Consider the following 26,700-nt stretch of genomic DNA (forward strand, 5'->3'; position numbering starts at 1 on the left):
CTCATGGAAATTATTGTCTGATGGAAAAACTGAAGCAGAAGCCACAGAATTCCCATCACGTGATCCGTCTGTGTAAACAGGAATGTAATCGTAGTACCTCTTAGATTTCCATGAAATGTTTATAAATCAACTGCATCTGTGCAATCTTTCTTTAGATGCACACGATTGAATACAATTTTTGGGTGGTTTGATACACCAAAGTGGCAAAATAAAATATGAAGGAGTTTCCAAAATGTCTGTTAAATCAATGTTGGAAAACGGATAAAAACTGCTTAATGTGAAGACCAAATGTTCGAATCGCATTCGGCTTTGCATCAAATAACTTCATATATTTATTATCAAACGGAATTATGTGCAGGATGTTTTGGCATTGATTTAATTCCATGTATGAAGGGAATGTGGTAGATATATTTATTGAAGCCTTCAAACAGGCAACAATAACTTGTGGTAACAAGATTAATATCTTCATGTTTTTCATTATATGTTAAAGTGAATGTGTTTAATAAATGAAAACAAGAATAACAAATGTTTTGTTTGTTTATTAACAGAATAAAATATATTTCATATGTGGTTTGTATAAATGTGTACATGGTATATATAACTAATACAAAAATAATAAAAATAAACATAATCTTTTATCCGTGTAATAACAGATTAAAAAATTAGGTATTCATCTATAAATAGAATATACACTATTGTTATGACAAAAATAGAAAATATTGTGTCACAATTTCTAGTAAATACAGCAGAATACATGCAATATGAGTTTCCTTGTTATTATTAGTTCTATTATTTTTATTTTATTACCAAGTTGATAAAATACACCTTATGAAGTGTATTCACAGCATCTGTTAAAAGTGGAAATGTACCAACAATTTTTTTTATGAAATATATCTTATAAAGAGTACACAATAAAATTAAAAAAATGAAAGTACATGTATATCTTGGACAATGTCAAAACAATGTGCTAAAATATATATCTTGCAAAATGTAAAAACAATGTGCTAAAATATATTTTGCAAAGTAAAAACAATGTGGTAAAAATATATTTTGCAAAGTAAAAACAATGTGGTAAAAATATATCTTGTACAGTAAAAGCAATGTGGTTAAAAAACAAAACAAATGTTGACCCTATTTATTTAAACGTCCCTTATTATATTTGCATGTGATATATTTAACTATTTTTACATTTATTTCTGATAATTATCCATGTAATTGACACATGATCTTTGCATAAAGAAAATTGTAGCATGCTGCCGTGTCTAGGGAAATGCTAGCAACTAACCCACTGTCCTGGACAGACAGCCCAGATAGCTGAGGTGTGTGCCCAGGACAGTGTGCTTGAACCTTAATTGGATATAAGCACAAAAATAAGTTGAAATGAAATGAATAGGGAAATGCTTATAAAAGACTCTGTCACAATACAGTAGGCCGGAGTAGCCCATGTGGTGGTAGCATGTTTCTTTACTCATTACCTAGACATAATAATGTTCGATACCAAATAATCATAGTTTACAAATTAGCGGCTATTTATTTTAATAAAATAGGCCCCTATTTCATTCTTTCTGTTCTAACATATAAGATGAGCCATCACTCCAGGGTGGACTTGGTGTTTCAGAAGGAAGGGGAGAAGAAAATATTAAAACGGGACCTCTTGAACCTCCGAGTTCTGTCAGATCAATGGTCGGCTATTTCATCCTGATTAACTATAGCTAGTTTAAACACACAGTCGAAAATAAGATAAGTTATTCACCATCATGTGATATGAAAATGCAGGGTATAAGCTGTTGTTTGCCAAATCACAAAATATGAATTGAATTTTAAGTTGAATTTACGAATATATTCTATTACTAATTGCCCAAAATGATCATCTGAAAATCATGTGTGTTTTGTAAAGCCAACTCTAATTGGCTGCCTCATGCTTTTGTCTGAACATATGCTTGAATACATTTATAATTCATCAGCATCTTGTCAGCAGATTTCTTGGCATGACTTGTCATTCACCTCACCCTTTTTTACTATCTCTTAGATTTTTTTTTTTTTAATCTTAATTTTTGTTATATTTTGTTTAACTAGCATTTGCCAAAAGACTTTCTGACCAAATTCTTGGAACATTTTGTTGTCCAGCTTAAACCCTGAAATTAGTGATCTGGAATTTTTTTTTTAACTAACATTGCGAGGGGGAAACTGGACACTGACGCCTACACCCCCAACATTTCTGAGTTCAAAGACTCCAGTCAACAGGTTTAATGCCAGCACTCTTGAGCGCCTTGTTAGCCTTGGAAAAGCACTTGCAGCCAGAGAACTTGTTGAAACTGAGCGGCGACGGGTGAGCTGTTTTGATGATGGTGTGTCGAGATGCGTCCAGCAGCTTCTCCTTCTTGTGGGCAAACAGGCCCCACAGGATGAAGACTATTCTCGTGGAACTCTCATCACTTATGATTTTCAGAACTCTGTCCGTGAACTTCTGCCACCCATACGCCCTGTGTGAGTTGGGGCTGTGGGCCCTGAAATTAATACAAATTTGGTATATATCAAACTCTGCAAATAAAATATCCACGGCAAAAAACATGCCAAGGGGAAGACAAAATCAAATAATATAGTCCACAGCAAAAAAAGTGCCATGGAGAATTTAAAACTGCCATGGCATTGCCAATTGTTGTGGGCAATTGCAGGGGTGTGTATACATACACATGCAATATAAAACACACACAGAAACTATGGAACTAATATTCATTGGGGACCAATAAGACATTTTGTAACTATATTAAAAATACAGAAGTGATATTCAATGTCCTAATATGTTCTCTTCACTTTTATGTTATTTACGAGAGCTTGGAATATCATAAATGATGAATTTCACATGTATATGAAACTTGCTCAATTCAATGTTTGTAAGTAATGTTTTATAATATTACTGACAGGCCAATTTGTTCACATTAAACACAAATAAAGACTACCATGTACATTTTTCACCCAAATTAATAGCTTACTTGTATTTATATTTGTTATTATTAATGTAATATATAATACGTAGTCTTATTTTGAATTATTAATTATTATTGTGAATGAAATTTATGAATGCAAGTAAATTGAAACCCTTGAATTAAAAAAACACACAAAAATAGTGATTGTGGGCCAACAAAGACAAATATATATCAATGGAAGAAGAAGCATTCTGCAAAAGTAATATTTGTTCCCTACAGGGCCCAACAAATTTTCATATCTCTTATGTTCAAGGGTCATAACTCTGTCAGACATGGGTCAACCTCTATGAAAGTCAAACTTGATCTGTAACTCTATATGAATATAAATAACATTTCAGCTAAATATCTTCAGGCATTGTGGAAAAAAAAAAGTCTATAAAACTATATAGTTATGGGAGATAACACCTATAGTCCCCTCTGGTTATAGCGGTAGAGGACTAATGACAGTACAGAGAATAATCATACATACTCCACTGTGAGTGTGGCATTAAGAAGTAATACTCCTTGTTGAGTCCACTTGGTCAGGTTGCCGTGGTCCGGTGTTTTGAAACCCGGGATGTCAGTCGTCAGCTCCTTGTACATGTTCTTCAAGGACGGGGGTACCGCGATGCCATCAGGCACAGAGAAACTCAGTCCCATTGCCTAAAGACAAAACAGCTGGGATTTTTATTGTTGTCACTAAGAAAACAAAATGCAGTGATTGTGTGCATGTCTGTGTGTGTTTGTGTTGTCCATGTTGTCTGTGAAAGAGACCTACAGAGCAGAAAGGATGTGATGTGTGTACATTTTAAAGATATTTGTCATTTTAATTATTTGTATTTTTATTATGAAAAGTATGTAAAGAAAATAACAATATGTCAGTCATTGTATTTCTCGTTCCAGCCACTGCACCACAACTGGTATATCAAAGGCTGTGGTATGTGCTATCATGTCTGTGGGATGGTGCATATAAAAGATCCCTAGCTACTAATGCAAAAATGTAGCAGGTTTCTATCAGCTGTTGACATCCAACACAGATGATGATTAACAAATCAATGTGCTCTAGTGGTGTCTTTAAACAAAACAAACTTTAACTGTCAGTTATTGCAATATTAAACAATAACAAAAACAACACGGTTTATAGTAAACAATAGAATATGCTATACCTGACCATCATCATGATATGGGTCTTGACCAAGAATAACCACTTTTACCTGAAACAAAACATTATATAACATGTTAACATTCACCTTTCATAATACTTGGTACTCTGACAAGTTATACTGCATTTTGTCTAAAACTGAGTTTGTGGATTGAAATAGTAATGTTTTTTTTTACATTTTTACATTTAGAGTGTATTTACAAATTATGATCATCTAAATGTACATGTGCATCTGACAATCCACAACCTGAAGTGTTCAAATTGTATCTGCTTATATTGGTGATCAACTAGTATCACATATCCTGTTGATACTGATAGAAAGAAGTGATTACATAAATAGTAAGAGCAAATATATCCTGTTGATACTGATAGAAAGAAGTGATTACATAAATAGTAAGAGCAAATATATCCTGTTGATACTGATAGAAAGAAGTGATTACATAAATAGTAAGAGCAAATATATCCTGTTGATACTGATAGAAAGAAGTGATTACATAAATAGTAAGAGCAAATATATCCTGTTGATACTGATTAAAAGAAGTGATTACATAAATAGTAACAGTAAATATATCCTGTTGATACTGATAGAAAGAAGTGATTACATAAATAGTAAGAGCAAATATATCCTGTTGATACTGATAGAAAGAAGTGATTACATAAATAGTAAATACTAAAACCCCACATCCACTGTATCAGGAAGTGAACAGTGTTATTAGCAGTCATGGGCCCACAGTACTGACATTCAAATACACATTACCTATGTATTATTACTACTCTAGCAGTAATTAAATTTGGTATCAAATACCATGTGTTCCCTTAAATGTTTTTCTTTCCATCAGTATATTCCTTAAAGGTACATTCAAACCAGCATTGTCATCAACATTATGGTTTGTGTCAAACTGTCTCAATATACTGTCTGGAGCGTCTATAGACAATACCATCAAGAATACAGAATACAGAACTGAATATTTAAACAAGAAAGTGTCATTCTCTACCAGAAGTACATGTACCATATAATGGATGTTTTGGGGGGTTTTTGTTGTTGAGAACAGTGTATGTTTAAGCCATGGTTTTAAGTTGTAAACATCATGATCACATAATGTCTGAAATGGCTAAGTATTAAATTATTAATATGATACAAGATTTTTAATCAGTTTATTTATAAAGACATATTGATGGGTAAAACAAAATTAAAATAAGAAATTAAAAAATGCCAAACCCATACACAATATTTCATAAAATAGTTACCTACAGTATAACTAAATATATCACAAAAATAGAGAGATATCTCTACATATATACCATTTCTGGTTCAAACACACTATCTTGTACACATATCTCAGTTATCTAAGTTGTTTGTCTAACAAAAATTTCAATAATGCCTGCGATATAAACAAGCTCAATCTTTATAGGGCTTTTGACCCAGGGTGAGACTGTCTTATATGCTAGTACAATGTATAACATTTAGGGTCTATGTCACAAGTCAAATGTATTTTGTAAATTATTATTATTATTTTTTGTATTGAGCTACATTGTCACTGTTCACTTTGTCAGTATGTTTTATGTAGCTGAGGCAATGTAGCATTAGAAGTCAGAAATAGCTTGGTGTATAATTATTGACAGCCGTGTGCATTACTATTAATGCAATAGAACAATAGAGCTGTAGCTTGGCTTGTAGTTGTTGAGAATGACTGTAGAGTGTGGGTATGAAATACTGTGTGGTGCATGCTTTGGGAGCTTGGGTGTGAGTAGTTTTGGTGAATAAAAGCAGTGTGGTGTAGTGTACTGGTCACTGGTAACACATTCTTTGGTAGAGACGTTTGGAAAAATATATTGGAACGAGATATGTGGGTGTACATTAAAAGCTGGTATAAGAGAGTGAGTAGAATCATGTGTATATGTTTTACATTAAGCTTAAATGTTAAAGCTTGTAAAATATGTGGTATGAGATAAATATTGGTTTGTGGATCTTTATGTATTTAAACATTGTATGCATATTATGAGTTTGTGTAAACGAAGAAAGGAATGGATTATTAATTGAATGTATTAATAACTGAACTAGTTTATGAGCGTGTAATACATGTATGTATGTATGTGAACTAGTACCGGGTATGTAGTTAAATATGGATGTGGTACAATGTGGTGATTTCAATAATCTTTTGTTGTAGTTTTTATGCTACGTGAGATGTGCCCCAGGTGTGGTGGAAGTTATAACAAGAGGTGCGTCACGGGGTCAGGGCTGTCTTTCGTGATGTTGAGGGGTCTCTTAGTTCGTAAGAGATGATGCAATGGAAAACTGGATGGAGAGCTGAGAGAGGTGGTGAATTCGGTGTTTGGTGTATCTAAGTAGATACTAGGTGCTCCGTGGATGGAGAACTGGTTACTTGTGTAATAACATGACTTTGCAACTTGTGTGATTCATTGATAGTTTGTTGGTGGACTATTATGCAATATTATGTGACGACATAATATTGTAAACTATTGTTGTGAATTTGTTGTGAATGGGATGCGGGAATGAATGATTGTGTTAAATATGAAATTGATGGGTGGTATGAAAGGGTATGGTGTGTTACATTTGTGAATATTTATGAGATTATTGTAAATTAAAATTATTGTTTATATCCTGAATTATGTTGTTCTTCATAGTTGCTAGTACGTGACAGTCTACACGAATGTACAAAGGGTTAAATTACTAGCTTTCATACAATTTTCAGGATTACAATCTTTAGGGCCACAAAAATAATATATAATCCTGCAGGCCCCGAAAAATGCTATATACCATCTAGTTTAAGGTGGGCTATGACAAAGTACACAATAGGATCATTTGGTAGGTATACTCTTATACATGTACAACTGTATATGATCATGTAATATGTCACTTGCCATTTTTCAATGAGCATAAAGTAAGCTAGAACATATACCTGGTATTTATTTCTGTTATCTTTTTGGAGATGGGGGGGGGGGGGGGGGTGTGTGTGTAAATATTGGTAAATGTTTCACGATGCCTCATCATACAATGGTCTGCCATGTGATGTTATCATCGATGCTCCTAAAACATGGAGGAGGTTGGCAGAAAACCGTTTGGGTTCAATCAGCTCTGTTTCTACCAAACTAAATAGACATCTGATGGTAGGTCCAATCAGTGATTCTCAAAACTGTACATGTCTTTGTTTTGAGGTGGGGTGGGGTTGGTACAAGAATTTTTTTTTTTTTGGGGGGGGGGGGGGTTTTGTTTGTTATGGGGGCTTTTTCAATTAGAGGGGATTTTCAAGTAGTGTGAAAGTTTCCCATACACTATATCTATGAAAATGAAAAGAACAAGAAGAAGAAATTGAGCCTCACTATTGCTTTTGTCTACTGGTTCTTCAAATTGCCTTACATTGTTAAAAGGGGTAAGATTGAATGCACTGAAGAGAAGGTCCCACGGAGGAAATATCTCTTTTGTCTTGTATTCTTTTGTCAACTTCTTTTCGAGCTCTCCAAAATAATCTTCCTTCATTTCAGACAGCAGCACATCGTTCCATCCATCTTCTTTAAGCAGAGATCCGAGACTGCTGGAGCCTAGAATGTTTACAGTACAAAACACAATCTTGATTAAATGAACCTACCTGTATCGGTAGATGTACAACCCACAGATACTCTCTTATATTGGACTAGCAGATTTTTTTTTTATTGGTTGGGAGCCCCCCACACTGTTTATATAGCTCGTGTTATGGGGCAACAGGCAAATATAAAAGGTTGTGGGGGTAAAAGGTGTGAAGTGGGGGCATGCCCCCTTCCTCCAGCTAAGCTAGTGGTTAATTAATTAAGCCTGTATTTACTACAGCTAGACACCAGTGCAGGCTACAGTAAATGCTAATTAATGGTTTGTGTTCATCTACTTTTGTACTTTGCTTTGGACACACACCTTTCACTCAGGGTCAGTCTAGAATTGATCCCCACCACTGGGCTCATTGGGCTAAAATTTCTCGTTCCATCCAGTGCTCCAGTGTAACAAAGGTTATGGTATGTACTATCATGTCTGTGGGATGCATCATATACACGTAAAATTCATTGCTGCTACATCTAATTGAATGGAATAGTCCATTGCGTTGCGGCAGCAGGTTTCCCCTCTCATTATCTGTGTGATCCGTTACCAAATGTCTAACACCATATAATCATAATTAAAATGTGTTGAGAGCATTGTTAAATAACAAACAAATTCCAACCATTTACATAGGGTTGAAAGCTCCATTGGTTGAACAGGCTGAAAACCTTCCATACAGCCATGTAAGCCTGGATAACTTTGTTACTGTATCTTAATTAAGCATCCTCAGTGATGTTTTTATGGGTGCCTCAGTGATGTTACGGGGGCTTTCTCAAAGTTGCAAATGTCGAATAACTACAAATTATTCTTTGCACAATAGTCAAGAATAGATTGGTAATTTGTTGCCACTCAGTGTAAACAGTGGTTTCCTTAAGAATTCATGGCAAAAAATATGAAGGACATAAAAAAAATATTCATCATATATCAATTAAAATAGCAACCAGTTCTTTGTGAGTATAGAGATACAGGCCTAGTTTGAATTAAAACCATTATGTCTCATGTTAATCAGCCCTTCACCCTGGATTTTGCAAATATAATATTTAATATAAATTTACAAAATAGTAATACATGTAAATTAAATTATTTTGGATATATATATTATATATTTGTAATAATGTAAATATGTAATAATTCAAGGTGTAATGTTTACCTTTCACAAAAAATTAGTATTAATTTATAAACATGCAACTACGAGATTGCCCCTTTTGTTATTTATATATTTTACTAGAAAAACAAAAATAATAAATAATGCCAACTGTTAAAAGTCAATAAAAAGCATATGTTCTTTATATTCATGTATGATAAACACCGAAATGTCAGGATACACTGAAGTTCGGAGGAGGCTGCGCACCCCCTGCACCGATCAGTGTTTCCGACCAACAAACGGACCTTTACGGAAATGACCGAGTTTATTGGTGCGTTTTTAATTTATTCAGAATAAATACCTGTACCAGTACATATATACGTTCAGTTGCGCCTGATGTAAATCACTGCCACATATCCATCCCTGCATTGCTGCAGTTGGTTTTATGTTGTATTCTGTGCGAAGCGTTCTAGATTCCAGAACTTGACCCGGAATACCCCGATTGGGCGCGAGGCATTTAGAAATTAGATGCAACCTGCAGTTTGCACAACTACCTCTAACTTCAACTAGATGTTTACATAAAAACAACCGTATACCCTGTTTGTTGCTGGTTTTCAATTTTTTTGAAGGTGATGTATTTTCTACCGATTTTCTTTTGGGTGGCATTCTGTAATTTATAATCTTTGTGCAAGTACCGGAAGTGTCCCGAAACAAAAATAAAAACCGATGTCAGATAAGGCAATATACACGGCAGCCGTGCAATATTGCTATTTCCCCAGGTCTTATAGACACGGTCGCCGTCTAATTAGTTTACGGCTGTGTAGTAAAGAAAAGAAAGAAATGTTTTATTTAACGACGCACTCAACACATTTTATTTACGGTTATATGGCGTCAGACATATGGTTAAGGACCACACAGATTTTGAGAGGAAACCCGCTGTCGCCACTACATGGGCTACTCTTTCCGATTGTGGTTGTGGTTAGGCCATCGGTCTACAGGCTGGTAGGTACTGGGTTCGGATCCCAGTTGAGGTATGGGATTTTTAATCCAGATACCAATTCCAAACCCTGAGTGAGTGCTCCGAAAGGCTCAATGGGTAGGTGTAAACCACTTGCACCGATCAGTGATCCATAACTGGTTCAACAAAGGCCATGGTTTGTGTTATCCTGCCTGTGGGAATCGCAAATAAAAGATCCCATGCTGCCTTTCATAAAAGAGTAGCCTATGTGGCAACAGCGGGTTTCCTCTAAAAAAAACAGTGTCAGAATGACCATATGTGTGACATCCAATAGCCGATGATAAGATAAAAAATCAATGTGCTCAAGTAGTGTCGTTAAATAAAACAAACTTCTTTTTTTACTTTTTGCTGTGGACTATATTAGAAATGTTTTTCCACTGCTTTTTGCCGTGGACGTTTTCTTAATTGCAGGAGTTGCTTCTCCATCCATACTTGTGACTCCTACCATTTAATGTCCACTTTGGACCTGATATACAGTAGTTTCAAAACACACACACACACACACACACACAAACAAACACACGGTCTGCAAGTTAACAGCAGGTATATATATATATGCTAATTTCTTAGATGTGGTATTGCCAATAAAATATTTAATTAATAAATAAATAAATACTGGTACACTTTTCCTTGTTATAATACAGTTGTTATGCAGTGCCGGGTACCCATAAACATGGAAATGTTATTTTCAGCAATAATAACGGTTGCATAGTAATAATAATAATTTTAAAAATCATCACACACCTAAATGGTTTGTGATCCCCATTTTCTTGCAGGTAGATTAAATGTAAGGTGCCAAACTTTTTTATTGGTGTACTGCCTGGGTGTGACGATACACACTGTTTGTATCAGTTTTATTAGTCAACATTAATTAATTAACATTATTGGCAATATAAATGTATTTGGTACCGATACAATGAAACTTACCAGGTTACATGCAACATTTATTTAATTAAAGGTAATTTAATTCACTATTATTCATTGTTCTTCGTGTTCACAGTATGGTACCCAATACGTGGATAACGTACAAAAAAATAGTTTTCTTCAAATACACCACTAGAGCACATTGATTATTGAATGTCAAACATTTGGTAATTTTGACATATATATATATAGTCTTAGAGAGGAAACCCGCTACATTTTTCCATTAGTAGCAAGGGATCTTTTATATGCACCATACCACAGACAGGATAGCACATATCATGGTCTTTGATATACCAGTCGTGGTGCACTGCCTGGAATGTAAAAAATAGCCCAATGGGCCCCACTGATGGAGACTGATCACAGACTGTGCATCAAGCGAGTGCTTTACCATTGGGCTATGTCCTGCCCTGTGTTTCTTCAAGTATAGTGTAATGTACCATTGTTATGTACTAGTAGGCTGTGCTAGCTGTGTAGGCTTTCATGCTTTGTGCAGATGACTTTTAGTTTAGTGATATGGTGTAAACCATCTATTTTCAACTTTTGCTAGGCATATTTGGAACAAACATACATATGGCAAGTAAAGCAAATGCATTTACTGCATTTGATGGATGTCAAATCTAATTCTACTCAGCCCTATACTGTGGTGATGTATGGGACATCCAGACTACATTTCAAAGCTGTTTACACTGTTTTAGTTAGTAATTTTAGAATTTATGTTTTGATGTTGATTGTCATATATACCGTTGTGTTACACACAGTAGCCAATGTGTTTTTCATCTTGGGACATTGTTGGAAATCATTCATTTCTAGCATTTTTTAATTATTTTTTTAAATTATTATTATTATTATTATTATTTTTTTTGGTAAAAAAAATAGATTGTTTACAGCACTTTCAAAACCGCTTCAGGAAACAGGTGTTATCCCTCATCTGGTGTTTAATAAAATCTCTGTGGACTATTGTTGCAGGTTGTATAGGCTTGGTCATGTTGAAACGTCAGCAAGCCATAAATGATTTCAGCTTTTATGGTGAAGATACAGCTATTTTAGAGACATATACTGGTATACAACATGTATGTACAAACTGCTTGTAACAGAAGTGTAAATTTATAAATTAGGTTACAGCATTTCTCTCATGTTAAGACAGACTTGATCTAGATGTATTCTGTTTACTGTACCTGTAATTGTGTTTAGGGAAATTCTCATTACAGTATTTAAAGATACTCTGTAATTAATGGACATATTTTCAGTGGTTTCATGGTGAAGATGTAGTTTTAACTTGGATGATATTTTTAGTTTTAATGTGTTTCAGATTATACACTATATATAATTTAATAATATGTAGTTAGCGCTTGTAGGTCATCAGATGCCAAACAAAAATGTATTCATATGTGTATTAGCATTTTCATAGTATTTTTATTGTAAAGACCAGAGCCCATATTTTCGAAGCTATCTTAGCCTACGAAATCGTGAAATCATCGTAAGCTATGACGTCACTATGGCGTGTGCTGTAGTGACGTCACAACCTACGACGGTTTTACGATTTCGTAGCGTTAAGATGGCTTCGAAAATAGGGCCCCAGGTTTGGTGAATAGACGCATACATGTATGTAGTACTGGTATGTAATTATCTATCACAAACATAAATTTGAGCAAATACATTGGCTACTCCATCTTTGATAGCACAGTGAATGATAATTAAAGGGATTCTCCCTGTGTAATATTTTTGTCAGATGCTTATAGTTATAGTTCAGTTCCTTACTTATTTATTTTACGGGAAGTTGAACGTTTTTTAGTGTCTGTATTTAATTTATAAAAAATGATGGATATTATTTGTCAACAGAATGTTTTGGTAAAAAATGTGATGAGAGTTTGTATGTATTGGTTTAAAACTAAATAATATGTGGGGTGTTATGTGAGTAGGCCTATATAATTAGCATTATTTACTTTATGTAGTACAGGGCTTCTAGAATTTTATAAAAATCCACTAGCCATGGGATCAGTGATTTTAAAAATGTACTAGCCATGATTACAAATTCACTAGCTCTACTTTAAATAAATACAATTTTACTAATAGTAATAATCAGATATGTCATCTAAAGAGGGAGACAGAGATTTAAAATCAATAGATTGGGGGTGGAAAGAGGGGGCAGGAGATTCATATTTAAAAACTATGTAAAATTAATGCAGCATTTGACAAGGGTTTTTTTCTTCTCCACTAGCCGTCGGGCTAGTTATAATAGTTATTTACTAGCCCAACACTGAATATCACTAGCCATGGGAGTGGGGCTACCATAATCTAGAAGCTCTGTAGTAATATGCCAATTCCTTTATTTCCTTTTGACAGACTATAGTTGAGATGCACACAGGTAGTATATATCTACATAGAGATTTATCCAGGATTTTTTGCCAGGGTCTCATGTCTGATGTAATTGAGAAAATTAGCACAAGTAAATCATCCTTGGGATATTGTGTCAGGCCACTGAATGATGCAGTACACCACTGTTACATTAATTTATCAGAACAGACTTAATTAAATATATAATTTTATATATACATGTACATGAATTGGGAATTTTTAGTGCTACTTTCTATTGGGAATGGGCCTATGTTCGAACCCACAGAACGCCTGGGTAAATCCCTGCATATAGATCTTAAGTAAATATATTCAGACATGTGTGCATAAAATCTAATTAAAGTAAAATGTACTCAATAGCTAATGTATATTTATTGGAATTTAATTTGAGAAAGATACATTGCATGTCCAGTGTTTATTTATTACTATCTATAGAATGTGCACCTGGGGCCTAATTCACTCAACTCACGTAGTGTGATGCAGAGATTTGCAATGATTATCTGATGTTGTTAAGAGAGCTTTGTGCATTAAAAAGCAGTTTGGTTTGTTTAACAACACCACTAGAGCACATTGATTTATTAATCTTCAGCTATTGGATGTCAAACATTTGGTAATTCTGACATACATAATGTACCTTTTTCCATTAGTAGCAAGGGATCTTTTATATACACTGTCCAACAGACAGGATAGCACATCCACAGCCTTTGATATACCAGTCATGGTGCACCGGTTGGAATGAGAAATATCCCAATGGGCCCACCGACAGGGATTGATACCAGACTGACCGTGCATCAGGCAAGCTCTTTATCACTGGGCTACATCCCTCCCCGCCTATGTGAATTAGGCCCCAGATCTGATAGAATGCTGTCCTATTGAAATGATTAGGGGTGGGTGGGTTAGGACCCCAACACCATCTTCTCTTAGACAAAGTTCTACTAATAACTGCCTTTATCCTATAACTTACCAATGATATCCATGTCATAAAACCATGTGATAATTTACTTTATTAACCCGGTTAATAATGGTATGCAAATTTGCAAGGTCTCTAGGTAATGTGTTGCTGTGGATGGGTCATTTGCTTACAAGACAACAACACCTGTGTACCTGAGTGTAATGTTTTCAAAGATTTTTTTTAAATGCGTGACGTCAAACTAATCTGTGCTGATCGTGATGACGTCATATTATCGATGGCAGTGACTTTAGTACTGTGATTTACTAAAAAAAAATAATTAAATGTTATTTTAAAAGTGTTATAGGAGAAATAAAATTCACTGCTCGTGTTTTTTTAATATGTAAAATATCAACCTCGACAAATACCGATTATAATAGACTCGGTTGATATTTTCCATATTAAAAAATACTCATGACGAATCCTTTATATAATCATTACCTTCTTGTCTGGACAATTTGTAACAGTATGATGTGTGTTTTCTAGGTATTGACACTTGGATACATGTGGAAGTGGAGTAAGCAGCCACTACATTGAGATCTACTGGTTTATCTGGAGACAAATCAGAAGACTTGCATACCCAGCAACTAGCTTAAATAGAGCCACTACATTGAAATGTGTAGACATCACCAGACGACTTGTTTGTTTTAAACAGACAGACTGAAACAGATGTGCTCCAAGTAACATGGATTTGTGATATTTCTGTCAGTGTTGAAATTCATACAGTAAGATAATTAACTAAAGAGTAAACCTTTGTATTCAAAATTGTAACAGCCATTTTGAAATTAAGCTCCATTCTGGTAGAATTTTTCTTCCAGGTAATTGTGATGTCCATGCACAAACATCTTTGAACTACCATTGCTGCATATTGAAACTGGCTGTCAAATGTCAGCTGTTAGACAAGACTGTATAAGAAAACAAATCATGTAACTGTAAAACCTGTTAAATTGTTTCTTTGGTATTACTTTTCTTTGAGTAGCTTAAAGTACAAATATTATTAATCTTGACCTTGCTTTTGGCATAATATTGTGATGGCTGAAGAGGAACTTAATGTTGACTTTATAGTAAAGCTGGGTGGTAGTGCGGTAACCCACAAGGATTATACAGAGATGCTCAATTCACACAACTTGGCAGAAGTGGCCATTTTACTCAATCAGTGTTACCTTGCCAACAGGACATTTATTGTCGTACATGGTGCCGGGTAAGTAGCAATAGTTTTTCAATTACAGCTGGATTAAATTTTAGTTTTTAAAATTCTTAGTAGCTAAAATTTGGATCACAGGGTTGTGTGTTTTGCATTTTGAATTTGGTAAAAGCAAATATATTACTTACATAGTTATTTGCAACACAATAGTAGAGCACCAAACAATTATAACTGAATAGGCATTTATAAAATATTATTGTGTTGTGAAATTTGGTCTACAGGGCCCCATTCCACAAAGTGATCTTAGCTCTAAGATCAACTTTAGTGCATATATTAGCTGTGCAGTTACGGTTATCTTAGCTCTAAGATCAACTTTAGTGCATATATTAGCTGTGCAGTTACGGTTATCTTAGCTCTAAGATCAACTTTAGTGCATATATTAGCTGTGCAGTTACGGTTATCTTAGCTCTAAGATCAACTTTAGTGCATATATAGCTGTGCAGTTATGGTTATCTTAGCTCTAAGATCAACTTTAGTGCATATATTAGCTGTGCAGTTACAGTGATCTTGGGGCTAAGATCGCTTCATGGAACAGGGCCCTGGTTAGTTAACAAACACAAGGTGACCGATGAACTGAAGTTAAACTATGTTAATCAGATAATTGTGATACGTACTCTACCCCCAAACCCCTCAACAACCCCAGAAAGACAGGGAAGGAATGTTTGATACCACCGTAACAGATTGCTTAACCAGCAGTTATTAATTTGTAACAGAAATATGGTAATTGTGACCTTTGTATCAAAATACTACTAGCTAGCTGCTGACATATGCATGCGCATATATAAGCTCTGTTTTACTATACAAGTAACAGCATGGGTCATTGTGCCCAGACAGGACGAGACACACCACCTGAATTTTCACCTCAGGCAGAAGACATGGTACTAAATCAGTTGCTACTAAATTACAGATTGATCCAGTCATTGAGAAGTGAGGTTGTCTCCCCTATTTTAAAGATAAATTCATAATTAGTGTGTTCCAATAACACTGCAAATATTATTATGGAAATAGTGTTACCCTGTCACCCCTACAGTTTATCTATGATTTTATAATGCATTTATTCAGTGGATGGAGCTAAATATTCTTATTTAATAACAAAACCACAAAAATTTACTTTGAGATTTAATTAATTGTAAAATTGAGAATCAGTGCATTTTTGAATGTACCGTACTGGAAACGACATGTTTCTTTCTATTTCCATATTTAATATAAGTCTATTGTTATGTACATTATAATGTTAAATGCATAATAATCTGTACCATATTTTATATTATTACCCATGGGGGCAGAGAGAAGTGAGGAAAGAAAAGTGATCTTTCCCTTGGGAAAGAAAAAACAACATTTCTTCCCCTAGATATGTTTCGATGTCATCTGTGCTTCACTATAGGCTTTGACACAGCAGCTGTTAGGCAACAACAAACAACTGTTTATGTCAAGTTATGTGTAAGAATAGTTTCCATGGTGGCAGTCATTTCAACAACTAACTACATGTGTATGCATGTCACAGCTATGACGCAACACTGTCTGTTGTTCTCAGCCTGCAAACTTGTTTTAAATAACAGTATCATTTAAAAATCTTCCATAAAATGATAAAGATTAAAAATGGGTAATAAACAGAATACTCAACTCACTAGTTGGCAATACTGTTTATCTTGCACTCATAAATTGATGTTGTCAATACCAATTTACTCAGGCAAGATAAACGGTATTGCCTTGTAGCTCGCTGAGTATTCTCTAAAGGTTGAATTTCCTGATATCTTGTCCTCATATTCCGTTGCAACCAGCTGGCAGGACCTACCTCAGTGGGTAGAAAGGAAAAGGAAATGTTTTATTTAACGACACACGTACTCAACACATTTTATTTATGGTTAGATGGCGTCAGACATATGGTTAAGGACCACCCAGATTTTGAGAGGAAACCCGCTGTCGCCACTACATGGGCTACTCTTTCCGATTAGCAGCAAGGGATCTTTTATTTGCACTTCCCACAGGCAGGATAGCACAAACCATGGCCTTTGTTGAACCAGTTATAGAACACTGGTCGGTGCAAGTGGTTTACACCTACCCACTGAGCCTTGCAGAGCACTCACTCAGGGTTTGGAGTCGGTATCTGGATTAAAAATCCCATACCTTGACTGGGATCCGAACCCATTACCTACCAGTCTGTAGACCGATGGCTTAACCACGATGCCACCAAGCCCGGTCTAGCTCAGTGGGTAGAGCGCTTGCCTGAGGAACTTGTTAACAGGATCGAATCTCCTTGGTGGACCTATTCGCTAATTGGGTTTCCTCCCATTCCAACCAGTTCTCCACATCTGTCGTATCTGGTGTCCTGTCTGTGAGAAAGTGCATGTCAAACATCCCTTGCTCTAATGTACACAATATAGTGGGTTTCCTCCCATTCCAACCAGTTCTCCACATCTGTCGTATCTGGTGTCCTGTCTGTGAGAAAGTGCATATCAAACATCCCTTGCTCTAATGTACACAATGTAGTGGGTTTCCTCCCATTCCAACCAGTTCTCCACATCTGTCGTATCTGGTGTCCTGTCTGTGAGAAAGTGCATGTCAAACATCCCTTGCTCTAATGGAAACAATGTAGTGGGTTTCCTCTAAGACCATGTGTTAGAATGGCTAAGTGTTTGACATCCACTAGCTGATGAATAATTGAAGAATTAACAATTCTGCTCTAGTGGTGATGTTATCAAAACAAGCTTTAACTCTTTCTTTCTTTTGGACCCAGATCGTTTGGTCACCACCATGCGAAGAACTTGAAGGTCAATGAAGGTTACAGACATCTTGATGACAAGGCGGCAGCGGTGGTCAAACACGGCTTCTGTGTGACGAGGAAGTCCGTTCTCAAGGTCTTACTTTAGAAACTTGTAGTTGTCTGTGTTCTATAGAACAAATCACTTTCTAAAACTTAAAATATTTTTATACTAAAGAGAAAGCATTTGAAAATATTTTATCCATCTATCTACATGTATCTATCGATCAAATTGTCTTGTCTGTCTGTATGTATCTGTTTGTCTGTCTGTCTATTTATTTACTTGTATACTTAATTATTTCATTCATTCATTCAGTCATCCATCCATTGATCCATCCATCAATCCATCTGTCATATGAAATTTAGTGCATCAGAAATTTGTCAGTCATTGATTCATAGATCATATCATCTGTAAGCCAGTCAATCTATCCAACCATCCATTCATTCATCCATGCATCTGTCATATTAGAAATCTGTCTATCTGTTGATTGATGTATCATTTCATCTGTCTGTCCGTCCATCCATCCATCCATCCTTCCATCCATCCATCCATTCATCCATTTATCCATTTATCATATGATTCATATATCATACCATCTGTCACTCAGTCAATCCATCCATCCATCCATCCATCCATCCATCCATCCATCCATCCATCCATCCATCCATCCATCCATCCATCAATCCATCAATCAATCCATCCATCCATCTATTCATTCATTCATCCATCAGTCAATCCAGCCAGCCAGCCAGCCTCTTGTCTTATGAGACATACTGCATCAGACGCCCCTGCGTGTGCTGTAACCTCACTGTGGTGCAGGGGTGTAACATTCTCTTTGAGAATGGCCAATACAGCACAAATTGAAGTTTAGAGTAAAATTCGGTGTCCGTAAAATTCTTTGATATTTGTATTTGTATTTTTGCACAGTTCTTTACACTGTTTTTGTTTGAACCTTGAATTTTTATATTGATGTTGATCATCACTTTATTTATTTGCATTACCATAGTTTGACACCCAATAGCCGATGTATTTTTCGTGCTGGGGTGTCGTGCTGGGGTGTCGTGCTGGGGTGTCGTTAAACATTCATTCATTCATTCATTCATTCATGCATCAGACGTTCGTCCATCCAATCCTTTGATTCATAGGTCATATGATCTATCAGTCTGTGCAAACTGAGAGTAGAGTTAGGAAGGAACTGGGTTTTTTAACGATGAACTCAACATCTTATTTATGGTTATATGGCATCAGACATATGGTTAAGGACCACATAAACATTGATGGACTACTCTTTTTCGATCAGCAGAGAGTAGAGTTAGAGTATTTGTTTCATACAGATGTTTGCAGTTCACAGTGATCCAGTTTAAGTAAAATTAGATGCTTATTTACTTTGTTATATTTTTCAGTTGAACTCATTGATTGTGGATAGTCTACTGTCTTTAGGGGTTCCTGCTGTTGGATGCTCGGTAAGAAACTGAAATGTTTAAATGAAATATGTAAGTGTCCCATTTTATTTTGTCCACCCCATTTCATCCTTGTATTAACTGCTTAGTAATGATAAAATATTTGAGAAATAGTAAAAACTCATTTATAGCCCTTTTTTCTCTTTTATTTGGAAAACTAAACACTTTCAAAATATTAAGTATAGTAAATTAGTCTTCTACATTGTACCTTTAATTACCAATAGATTTTACGTACATTTTGTCTGGACAGAAATCGTGAAAAAAAAACATTACAAGACACAAATTCCACATTCTAGATGATAAACATGTCATCTATCTTGACTTTGCTAGGATCATCTAGGACAAAAGAGGTGGAAGCCTCCAAAGTACGTGACGTCATCGCAAATGCTTTTATACCACAACACATGTTATGACGTTGTTCGATTACATCACATCCTTTCACACCTCTTGAAGAGTTTTCCCTAAATGGCAACCAGCACTAAATGACATGCTTTTTGCCCTATGCCATCTCAGCAAAGTCGATATAGGTGACTTGGTTATCATCTAATATGTGGAATCTGTGTCAGTGTGATGGCTTTTTCAAGACTTCTGTCTGTACAAAATGCGTGGAAAATTTAACAGTAATTAAAGGTAAGAGAATCATTTATTGTACTAATTGTTAGCTACATGTATGTAGTTCGGACTTTACATGTAGTTTTCCAAATAAAAGAAAAAAAAGGGCTATTAATGAGTTTTTAATACTTCTCAAATACTTCATCATTACTAAGCAGCTCTAATTCAGAAATTGCTGTCTGATATTCCTTTCTTGATTTTCCCTGCCTTTCTCTCTGTCCATATACATGTATGTATGTATGTATGTATGTATGTATGTCCATCCATTTGACTCACATGGTTTTCCAGACTTTGTTTTTTGCAATTTTGAATATTACCGATCACATTTGTCTTTCATCTAGGGATTTGCCTATGTTTGACAGTTATGACCGTCCAATGTCAGAGATTACTAGTATACATGTATGTGAAAGTTTCTTGGGTTTGGTATAGGATTTGTTTTGTTTTAGCAGTACTCTCAGAATGCTTGTATATTCACGTATACATGTATGTTCATTCATTTTGATATTTATTCATTATTTTCAGCCGTGTGGACAGTGGGTTACAGAAAACAAAGCTGTGAAACAACATGGCGTACCTAGCGTGGCGTCTCTGCTGAAGGACGGTTTTGTGCCTGTTATTCATGGAGACTGCGTTCAAGACACCAAACTGGGCTGCTGTATTCTGAGTGGAGACACAATCATACATGTAACTCTACTTCTTTCTCTTCACTTCGTCTGCAGGGAATCCTGTATGTCAGGGAATCCGGTCTGTCAGGGAATCTGGTTTGTTGGGGAATCGGGGAATCCCGTCTGTTGGGGAATCATGTATGTTGGGGAATCCTTTCTGTCGGGGAATCCTTTCTGTCGGGGAATCCTCTCTGTCAGGGTTGGATGTACATGTAGCTCAGTGGAAGAGTTCACCTTAAGTGTGATAGGTTGGAGGATCAATTCTCCTAGCTTGACGTATTGTCCATGTCTGGGGGAGGGGGGGTTGTGCTTCTGATTTTCTTTTTCCTTATGTTTTTGTGGGATTGTTTGTTGTTTTGTTTTTGGGTTGTTGGGTTTTTTTGTTTGGTGGGGGGTGTCTTTTTGTTTCATTTCCGACCAGGCAATGACATCTTTTTTATGGCACAATATTTCACATAAATAGAGATTATTATACGAGCTTGTGTGTCATTCTGATTAGAATTAACATCTTGAAGAATCTTATAGGAACATTCCTGAGTTTGCTACACTTTTAAAATGTTATCGACTAACAGAGACTTTTACCATTGTAATTACATATCAAATATATTTTTTCTGCATAAAATATTAATGGCTGTATATTAAACGTGTTTCTGATCATTCTAATATTTGTAGTAGGTAAAATTTCATTTTATTTCCAATTTGGGCTTCTTATAAATATTAAGATGGCCTGAAACACATTGAATATACAGACACTGATATTCTAAACAAGAAAATATATTTTATGTGTCAGTTTAATCATAGAAATAAGTATTTATTAGTCAGAAACATCTTACAATGCAGCAAACTCAGGAATGTCCCTTTATCCTCTTCGCTGACTTGGAAGTTGTCTTGGGTGGGTGTGTGTGTGTGTGGGTGTGACATTATACCTCAACTCATTGCATAACAACAGGTCTTCATTATTTACCTGACCGGCCTCGGTGGCGTCGTGGTAGGCCATCGGTCTACAGGCTGGTAGGTACTGGGTTCGGATCCCAGTCGAGGCATGGGATTTTTAATCCAGATACCGACTCCAAACCATGAGTGAGTGCTCCACAAGGCTCAATGGGTAGGTGTAAACCACTTGCACCGACCAGTGATCCATAACTGGTTCAACAAAGGCCATGGTTTGTGCTATCCTGCCTTTGGGAAGTGCAAATAAGATCCCTTGCTGCTAATCGGAAGAGTAGCCCATGTAGTGGCGACAGCGGGTTTCCTCTCAAAATCTGTGTGGTCGTTAAGCATATGTCTGACATCATATAACCGTAAATAAAATGTGTTGAGTGCATCGTTAAATAAAACATTTCTTTCTTTCTTTCTTCATTATTTATCAATGGTTTCATAAAGTTTTAAAATTAACAAGATTATAATTTATTTTTGACATCATTGTTTCTTCTAACTTCCATTCATTGACATTAATTTAAAAAAAAAAAAAAAAAAAAAACCCATCTATTCTAAATTGTCCTGACATCTAGCTACATGTACATACAGTAAGAAAAACTAATGACATTACAAATCTGAACAAGACAAATTTTGTCCAGGATGTCATGTGTGTTAAAGGGACATTCCTGAGTTTGCTGCATTGTAAGATGTTTCCGACTAATAAAATATTTCTACGATTAAGCTTCAATATTAAATATATTTTCTTGTTTAGAATATCAGTGTCTGTATATTCAATGTGTTTCTGATCGTCTTAATATTTGTAAGAAGCCCAAACTGGATTTTGTCTTCAAATAATTTTGTACATACGAAAAAATTGTTTTTAGGAAATAAAATTAAATTTAACCTAGTACAAATATTAGAACGGTCAGAAACACATTTAATATACAGCCACTAATATTTTATGCAGAAAAATATATTTGATATGTAATTACAATCATTAAAAAGTCTCGGTTAGTCGATAACATCTTAAAAATTTCAGCGAACTCAGGAATGTCCCTTTAACATATTTTGTGGGAAAAGGGCTAATAATTTTTTATTAATCTTTTTTGCTAGAAGCCATAACTAGATGCTAACCGAGAATCCAGCTTGTCACCAAATTTTCTTTCAGATTTCTGCAGTAAAAAAAACCTTTTGTTTTGTGAAAGTAGCATGCATAACATTTGTAAAACTAGCCCTGAAAAAGGCATGGTATGACTGAAATATGAAAATATAACGAACCGTTGTTTATACAGTTCTGGAGACTGATATTTAGACCATTGATGAACACCTCTAATTTGGTTTAATTGCTAACAGTTTTTTATATATGTTGATAAAGTTACAGCCTTTGCAATGTAGCATTTTTCCCGTCCATTCAAGATAATGTTACGTAGCTGAAATACTGAGTAACAGGATACATAGATGTATTATGCAGTAGGGTTTAGTTATCTGGTTTGGCCTTGCAAACTAACAATAAACAATAATCACAAAGTATGGTTTGGATTTTCACCCTGAGGTTGATGTTTGCATGGAATTGCCCCTGTGGAGAAATACAAAGGCTTCCTTTTCATCTTATTGGTAATAGCAGTCTCTGGAAATTTACAGTGGGTTTTTTTTTCCTCACTTTGTCTAGTCCTGGATCATGCTTATAAAATTTTAGCCTGGACTAAAATCTTTATTGAATGCACACACACGTGATTTGCATTTGTTGATATGATGTTAAAGTCTCAACACATTGTTAGACATTCGAGTCTTAGGCTCGGAAAGTTTTATAAGGACAGGACCAGTGACCAAGTGTCACAATTACAGTATATCAGGCACCTAACAGCCATTGTTAAATGTGCTGGGCTGAAATTCCTTTTCTTTCTGACAAGACCCCCAGACTTGCTTTCTAGTTAGATTATTTAGAAACATTTATCTTTTTGTTGGAAGATCTACTTTAAAGGGACATTCCTGAGTTTGTTGCATTGTAAGATGTTTCCGACTAATAAAATATTTCTACGATTAAACTTGCATATTAAATATATTTTCTTGTTTAGAATATCAGTGTCTGTATATTCTATGTGTTTCTGGTCATCTTAATATTTGTAAGAAGCCCAAACTGGATTTTGTCTTCAAATAATTTTGTACGTACGAAAAAATTATATTTTAGGAAATAAAATGACATTTTAACCTAATACAAATATTAGAACGATCAGAAACACGTTTAATATACAGCCACTAATATTTTATGCAGAAAAATATATTTGATATGTAATTACAATCATTAAAAAGTCTCTTTTAGTCGATAACATCTTAAAAATTGCAGCAAACTCAGGAATGTCCCTTTAAAAAAAAAAGCTTGGCAGCTCTTACCTTTTCTCAGAATTGTTTTTAAATATAGATTATGGTAAAAATATTCTCAAATGAGGTTTGTTTATTTTCAAGCCTGTAATAATAAAAAGTTAAATGTACTTGTTAAACCATTAAATTTTCAGATTTCAACATTCTGCTGATAGCAATAACCAAATTTAATTTTTTTACTTTCAGACTTTATGTAAAGAAGTGCATGTGAATAGAGTTGTGTTTTTAACAGATGTTGAAGGAATCTTTGATCGTCCCCCAAATGAAGAAGGTATTAGTGTCTTGGTTACTCTTTGCAGTATCTTACATTTAAAATGGATCATTCGGACTCTGTTATTCATAGTTTTACAATGCTATATTTATGTGAGCTGGGGCAGGACATACCCCAGTTGTAAAGCACTCATGGTCAGTCTAGTATTGATCCCCATCGTTGGGCCCATTGGGATATTTTTCAATTCAGCCAGTGCACCATGACTGGTATATCAAAGGCTGTGGTATGTGCTATCCTCTCTGTGTGATGGTGTATATAAAATATCACTTGCTACTAATGAAAAAATGTAGCGGGTTTCCTCTCTAAGACTATATATCAGAATTACCAAATGTTTCACATCCAGTAGCCAGTGTGCTCTAGTGGTGTCATTAAACAAAACAAACTAACTTATGTGAGCTACCAAAAGTTGATTTTTCACTTTAGTGGGCTACCCCGAGTTCTTTCCTTTCTGTTCTTATCACAATACTATCAGCCTGGTATTTTCTCTCCTGTCAGTATTTTACATCAATTAGTGTACATTTGTGCATCAATAGTCACTTGTGTAATATTTAAATAGATTCTTGAACTGAAGCTTAAAATAAAAACTTAATTATCTTTCTAGAATCTTGATATTTTATAGGTGCTCAACTGTTGTCTAAAATCTCCGTAGATAAAGACAGAACACATCAAACAGTGGTGTCAACGTCGCAGTCTGAAAATGATGTAACAGGAGGGATTCGATTCAAGCTGGAGACAGCTGTTGACATTGTGTGTAATTCTGACGGAAAAATCAGTGTGTTTGTTTGTCAGATTGGAACCCCGTCAGCAGAGACCATCTGTATACATGATGAGCTGACCGACCAGACTTTCACTGGAACTGAGGTGTTATTAACTAGAATATAATATAGTTAGACCTTCACACAACCACCATATTCGTGCCTAGAGCACTTTGTTGTCATATCAAATTGTCATAGCGAATTTGTCATGAATTATCTCCCTTGCCATAATGACGAGGAAAAATGTTGCTCAATACAGTAGTTGTTATAATATAATCATAACACCAGTCTGAAAGGTATTTAAATAATGCACTGCAATTATTATCACTACTAACAAATACGTTTGAAAAAAAAGCATTATTAAATCAATATATTAATCTATAGACATCGGTCCTGTTCATTTATATACTCTTGAAAAAAGTAGGGGAACTCTAATAACAATTTACAATTGCCAAAATTGTAAGGTATATTAGCTGTGGGGAATGGTTACATGCTAATAGTGAATTAATTGGGCAAACATTACAACCAGTAGTTCAGTATTACAGTAGGTTTTATGGCCACCAAAGATCTTGAAGGACGATTGGGGTCCGAAGAGAAATTTCAGGGCTCGAACTTTAGAATTTGTCTCCCTCGGCAATTTTTTAAAAGAATTGCAATGGGTGAAACAGCCCTTCGATGGCAAGTTTGAGCCTGCCTGTGGCAATTTTTTTTAAAGTGACATTTGCAGCAAATAAACCTGACTGAAAGGCTATCTTGTTATATGTAGACATCTTTTAAATGTGCAAATGTTAAATATTGGCAGATAATATACACCAGGTGTATACATTTCGCCAGTGTTGAGGAGCTTTATCGAAGGCACAAAACTGCCATCAGTGATGCTCTCTGCCTACAGCAATTTATATCTCAATGCCGGCAATTGCCGTCTGTGCCGCCGTTAGGTTCGAGCCCTGAATTTGAAAGTTAACCGTTTTTTATCAGTAAATTGCAAATTCAAACAATAAAAATGACTAAAAACAAAACAATAACAACTGTGTGATCAACAGAATGAAAACGATTGACAGAAATAATGTTCCACAGTGATTAATCAGCCTTCCTGGAAATTTGTCAAAATCGAGAATGACACCCCATGCATGTGTACGGGGTAACTGCGTGATGCATGTGCAAACTATGGAATGTATTTTTGTGTGTTGATAAACAAACCTGACTGTTCCTTACTAGGATGTCTGTGGTCAAAACGTATGTTTGGTCTAATAGTTGATATTAACATTAATATTTCAGGTTCCCTACTTTTTTTGAAGAGTATATATTGACATAAAAACAGAACACATAATTATGTTCACAACTGGTGTAACAAAGGATGTGGTATGTACTATCCTGTCTGTGGGATGCTGCACATAAAAGATCCCTTGCTGCTAATCAAAAAGGGTAACCCATTGTAAAGTGGCAGCGGGTTTCCCCTCTCTTTATCTGTGTGGTCCTTAACCATATAACCATAATTAAAATGTGTTGAGTGCATCCATTCCATTCAACATCTTTGATTATGTAAAGCGGTACTTTAAGAAGTTGGATACTGTACATTTGTTCCCACTTTGTACTGTTGATGTCAGAAAGTTAATTCTGGTGTAATGAACAA

General features: G+C 35.3%; 2 protein-coding genes across 7 annotated transcripts; one reads left to right on the forward strand and one right to left on the reverse strand.

Annotated features, from left to right (window-relative positions):
- Window positions 1-524: 524 nt before the first annotated feature.
- On the reverse strand, window positions 525-9,528 carry LOC121380860 (uracil-DNA glycosylase-like). 5 transcript variants are annotated; one of them, XM_041509857.1, is made up of 5 exons: window positions 9,395-9,528; window positions 7,508-7,689; window positions 4,133-4,180; window positions 3,457-3,629; window positions 525-2,507 (listed from the first exon to the last, which is right to left on the reverse strand). In XM_041509857.1, the coding sequence occupies exons 1-5, from the start codon at window positions 9,462-9,464 to the stop codon at window positions 2,225-2,227; spliced, it is 756 nt and encodes a 251-aa protein (XP_041365791.1). In that variant the 5' UTR covers window positions 9,465-9,528; the 3' UTR covers window positions 525-2,224. The 5 variants fall into 5 exon arrangements, with proteins under 5 accessions (XP_041365791.1, XP_041365795.1, XP_041365794.1 ...); XM_041509861.1 differs by lacking the exon at window positions 9,395-9,528 and adding an exon at window positions 9,160-9,276; XM_041509860.1 differs by lacking the exon at window positions 9,395-9,528 and adding an exon at window positions 8,971-9,073.
- Window positions 9,295-25,321, forward strand: LOC121380859 (isopentenyl phosphate kinase-like). 2 transcript variants are annotated; one of them, XM_041509855.1, is made up of 7 exons: window positions 9,295-9,427; window positions 14,528-15,242; window positions 17,983-18,103; window positions 19,411-19,470; window positions 20,602-20,763; window positions 24,228-24,312; window positions 24,932-25,321. In XM_041509855.1, the coding sequence occupies exons 2-7, from the start codon at window positions 15,073-15,075 to the stop codon at window positions 25,192-25,194; spliced, it is 861 nt and encodes a 286-aa protein (XP_041365789.1). In that variant the 5' UTR covers window positions 9,295-9,427; window positions 14,528-15,072; the 3' UTR covers window positions 25,195-25,321. The 2 variants fall into 2 exon arrangements, with proteins under 2 accessions (XP_041365789.1, XP_041365790.1); XM_041509856.1 differs by lacking the exon at window positions 9,295-9,427 and adding an exon at window positions 11,658-11,810.
- The last annotated feature ends 1,379 nt before the right edge of the window (window positions 25,322-26,700 follow it).

Source organism: Gigantopelta aegis, chromosome 9 (genome assembly GCF_016097555.1).
Source record: "Gigantopelta aegis isolate Gae_Host chromosome 9, Gae_host_genome, whole genome shotgun sequence".
NCBI classification, from domain to species: domain Eukaryota; kingdom Metazoa; phylum Mollusca; class Gastropoda; order Neomphalida; family Peltospiridae; genus Gigantopelta; species Gigantopelta aegis.

Bases quoted from the DNA above. Each gene is read 5' to 3' on its own strand.
- LOC121380860 (XM_041509857.1), bottom strand. From the start codon at position 9,464: ATGCCACCCAAAAGAAAATCGGTAGAAAATACATCACCTTCAAAAAAA. The intron at 7,690-9,394 runs GTATACGGTTGT...TAAACATTCTAG, and splicing joins GAAAACCAGCAACAAACAGG to GCTCCAGCAGTCTCGGATCT. The intron at 3,630-4,132 runs GTATAGCATATT...TTTTGTCTTTAG, and splicing joins CATATCATGATGATGGTCAG to GCAATGGGACTGAGTTTCTC.
- LOC121380859 (XM_041509855.1), top strand. From the start codon at position 15,073: ATGGCTGAAGAGGAACTTAATGTTGACTTTATAGTAAAGCTGGGTGGT. The intron at 18,104-19,410 runs GTCTTACTTTAG...TATATTTTTCAG, and splicing joins CGAGGAAGTCCGTTCTCAAG to TTGAACTCATTGATTGTGGA. The intron at 24,313-24,931 runs GTATTAGTGTCT...GATATTTTATAG, and splicing joins TCGTCCCCCAAATGAAGAAG to GTGCTCAACTGTTGTCTAAA.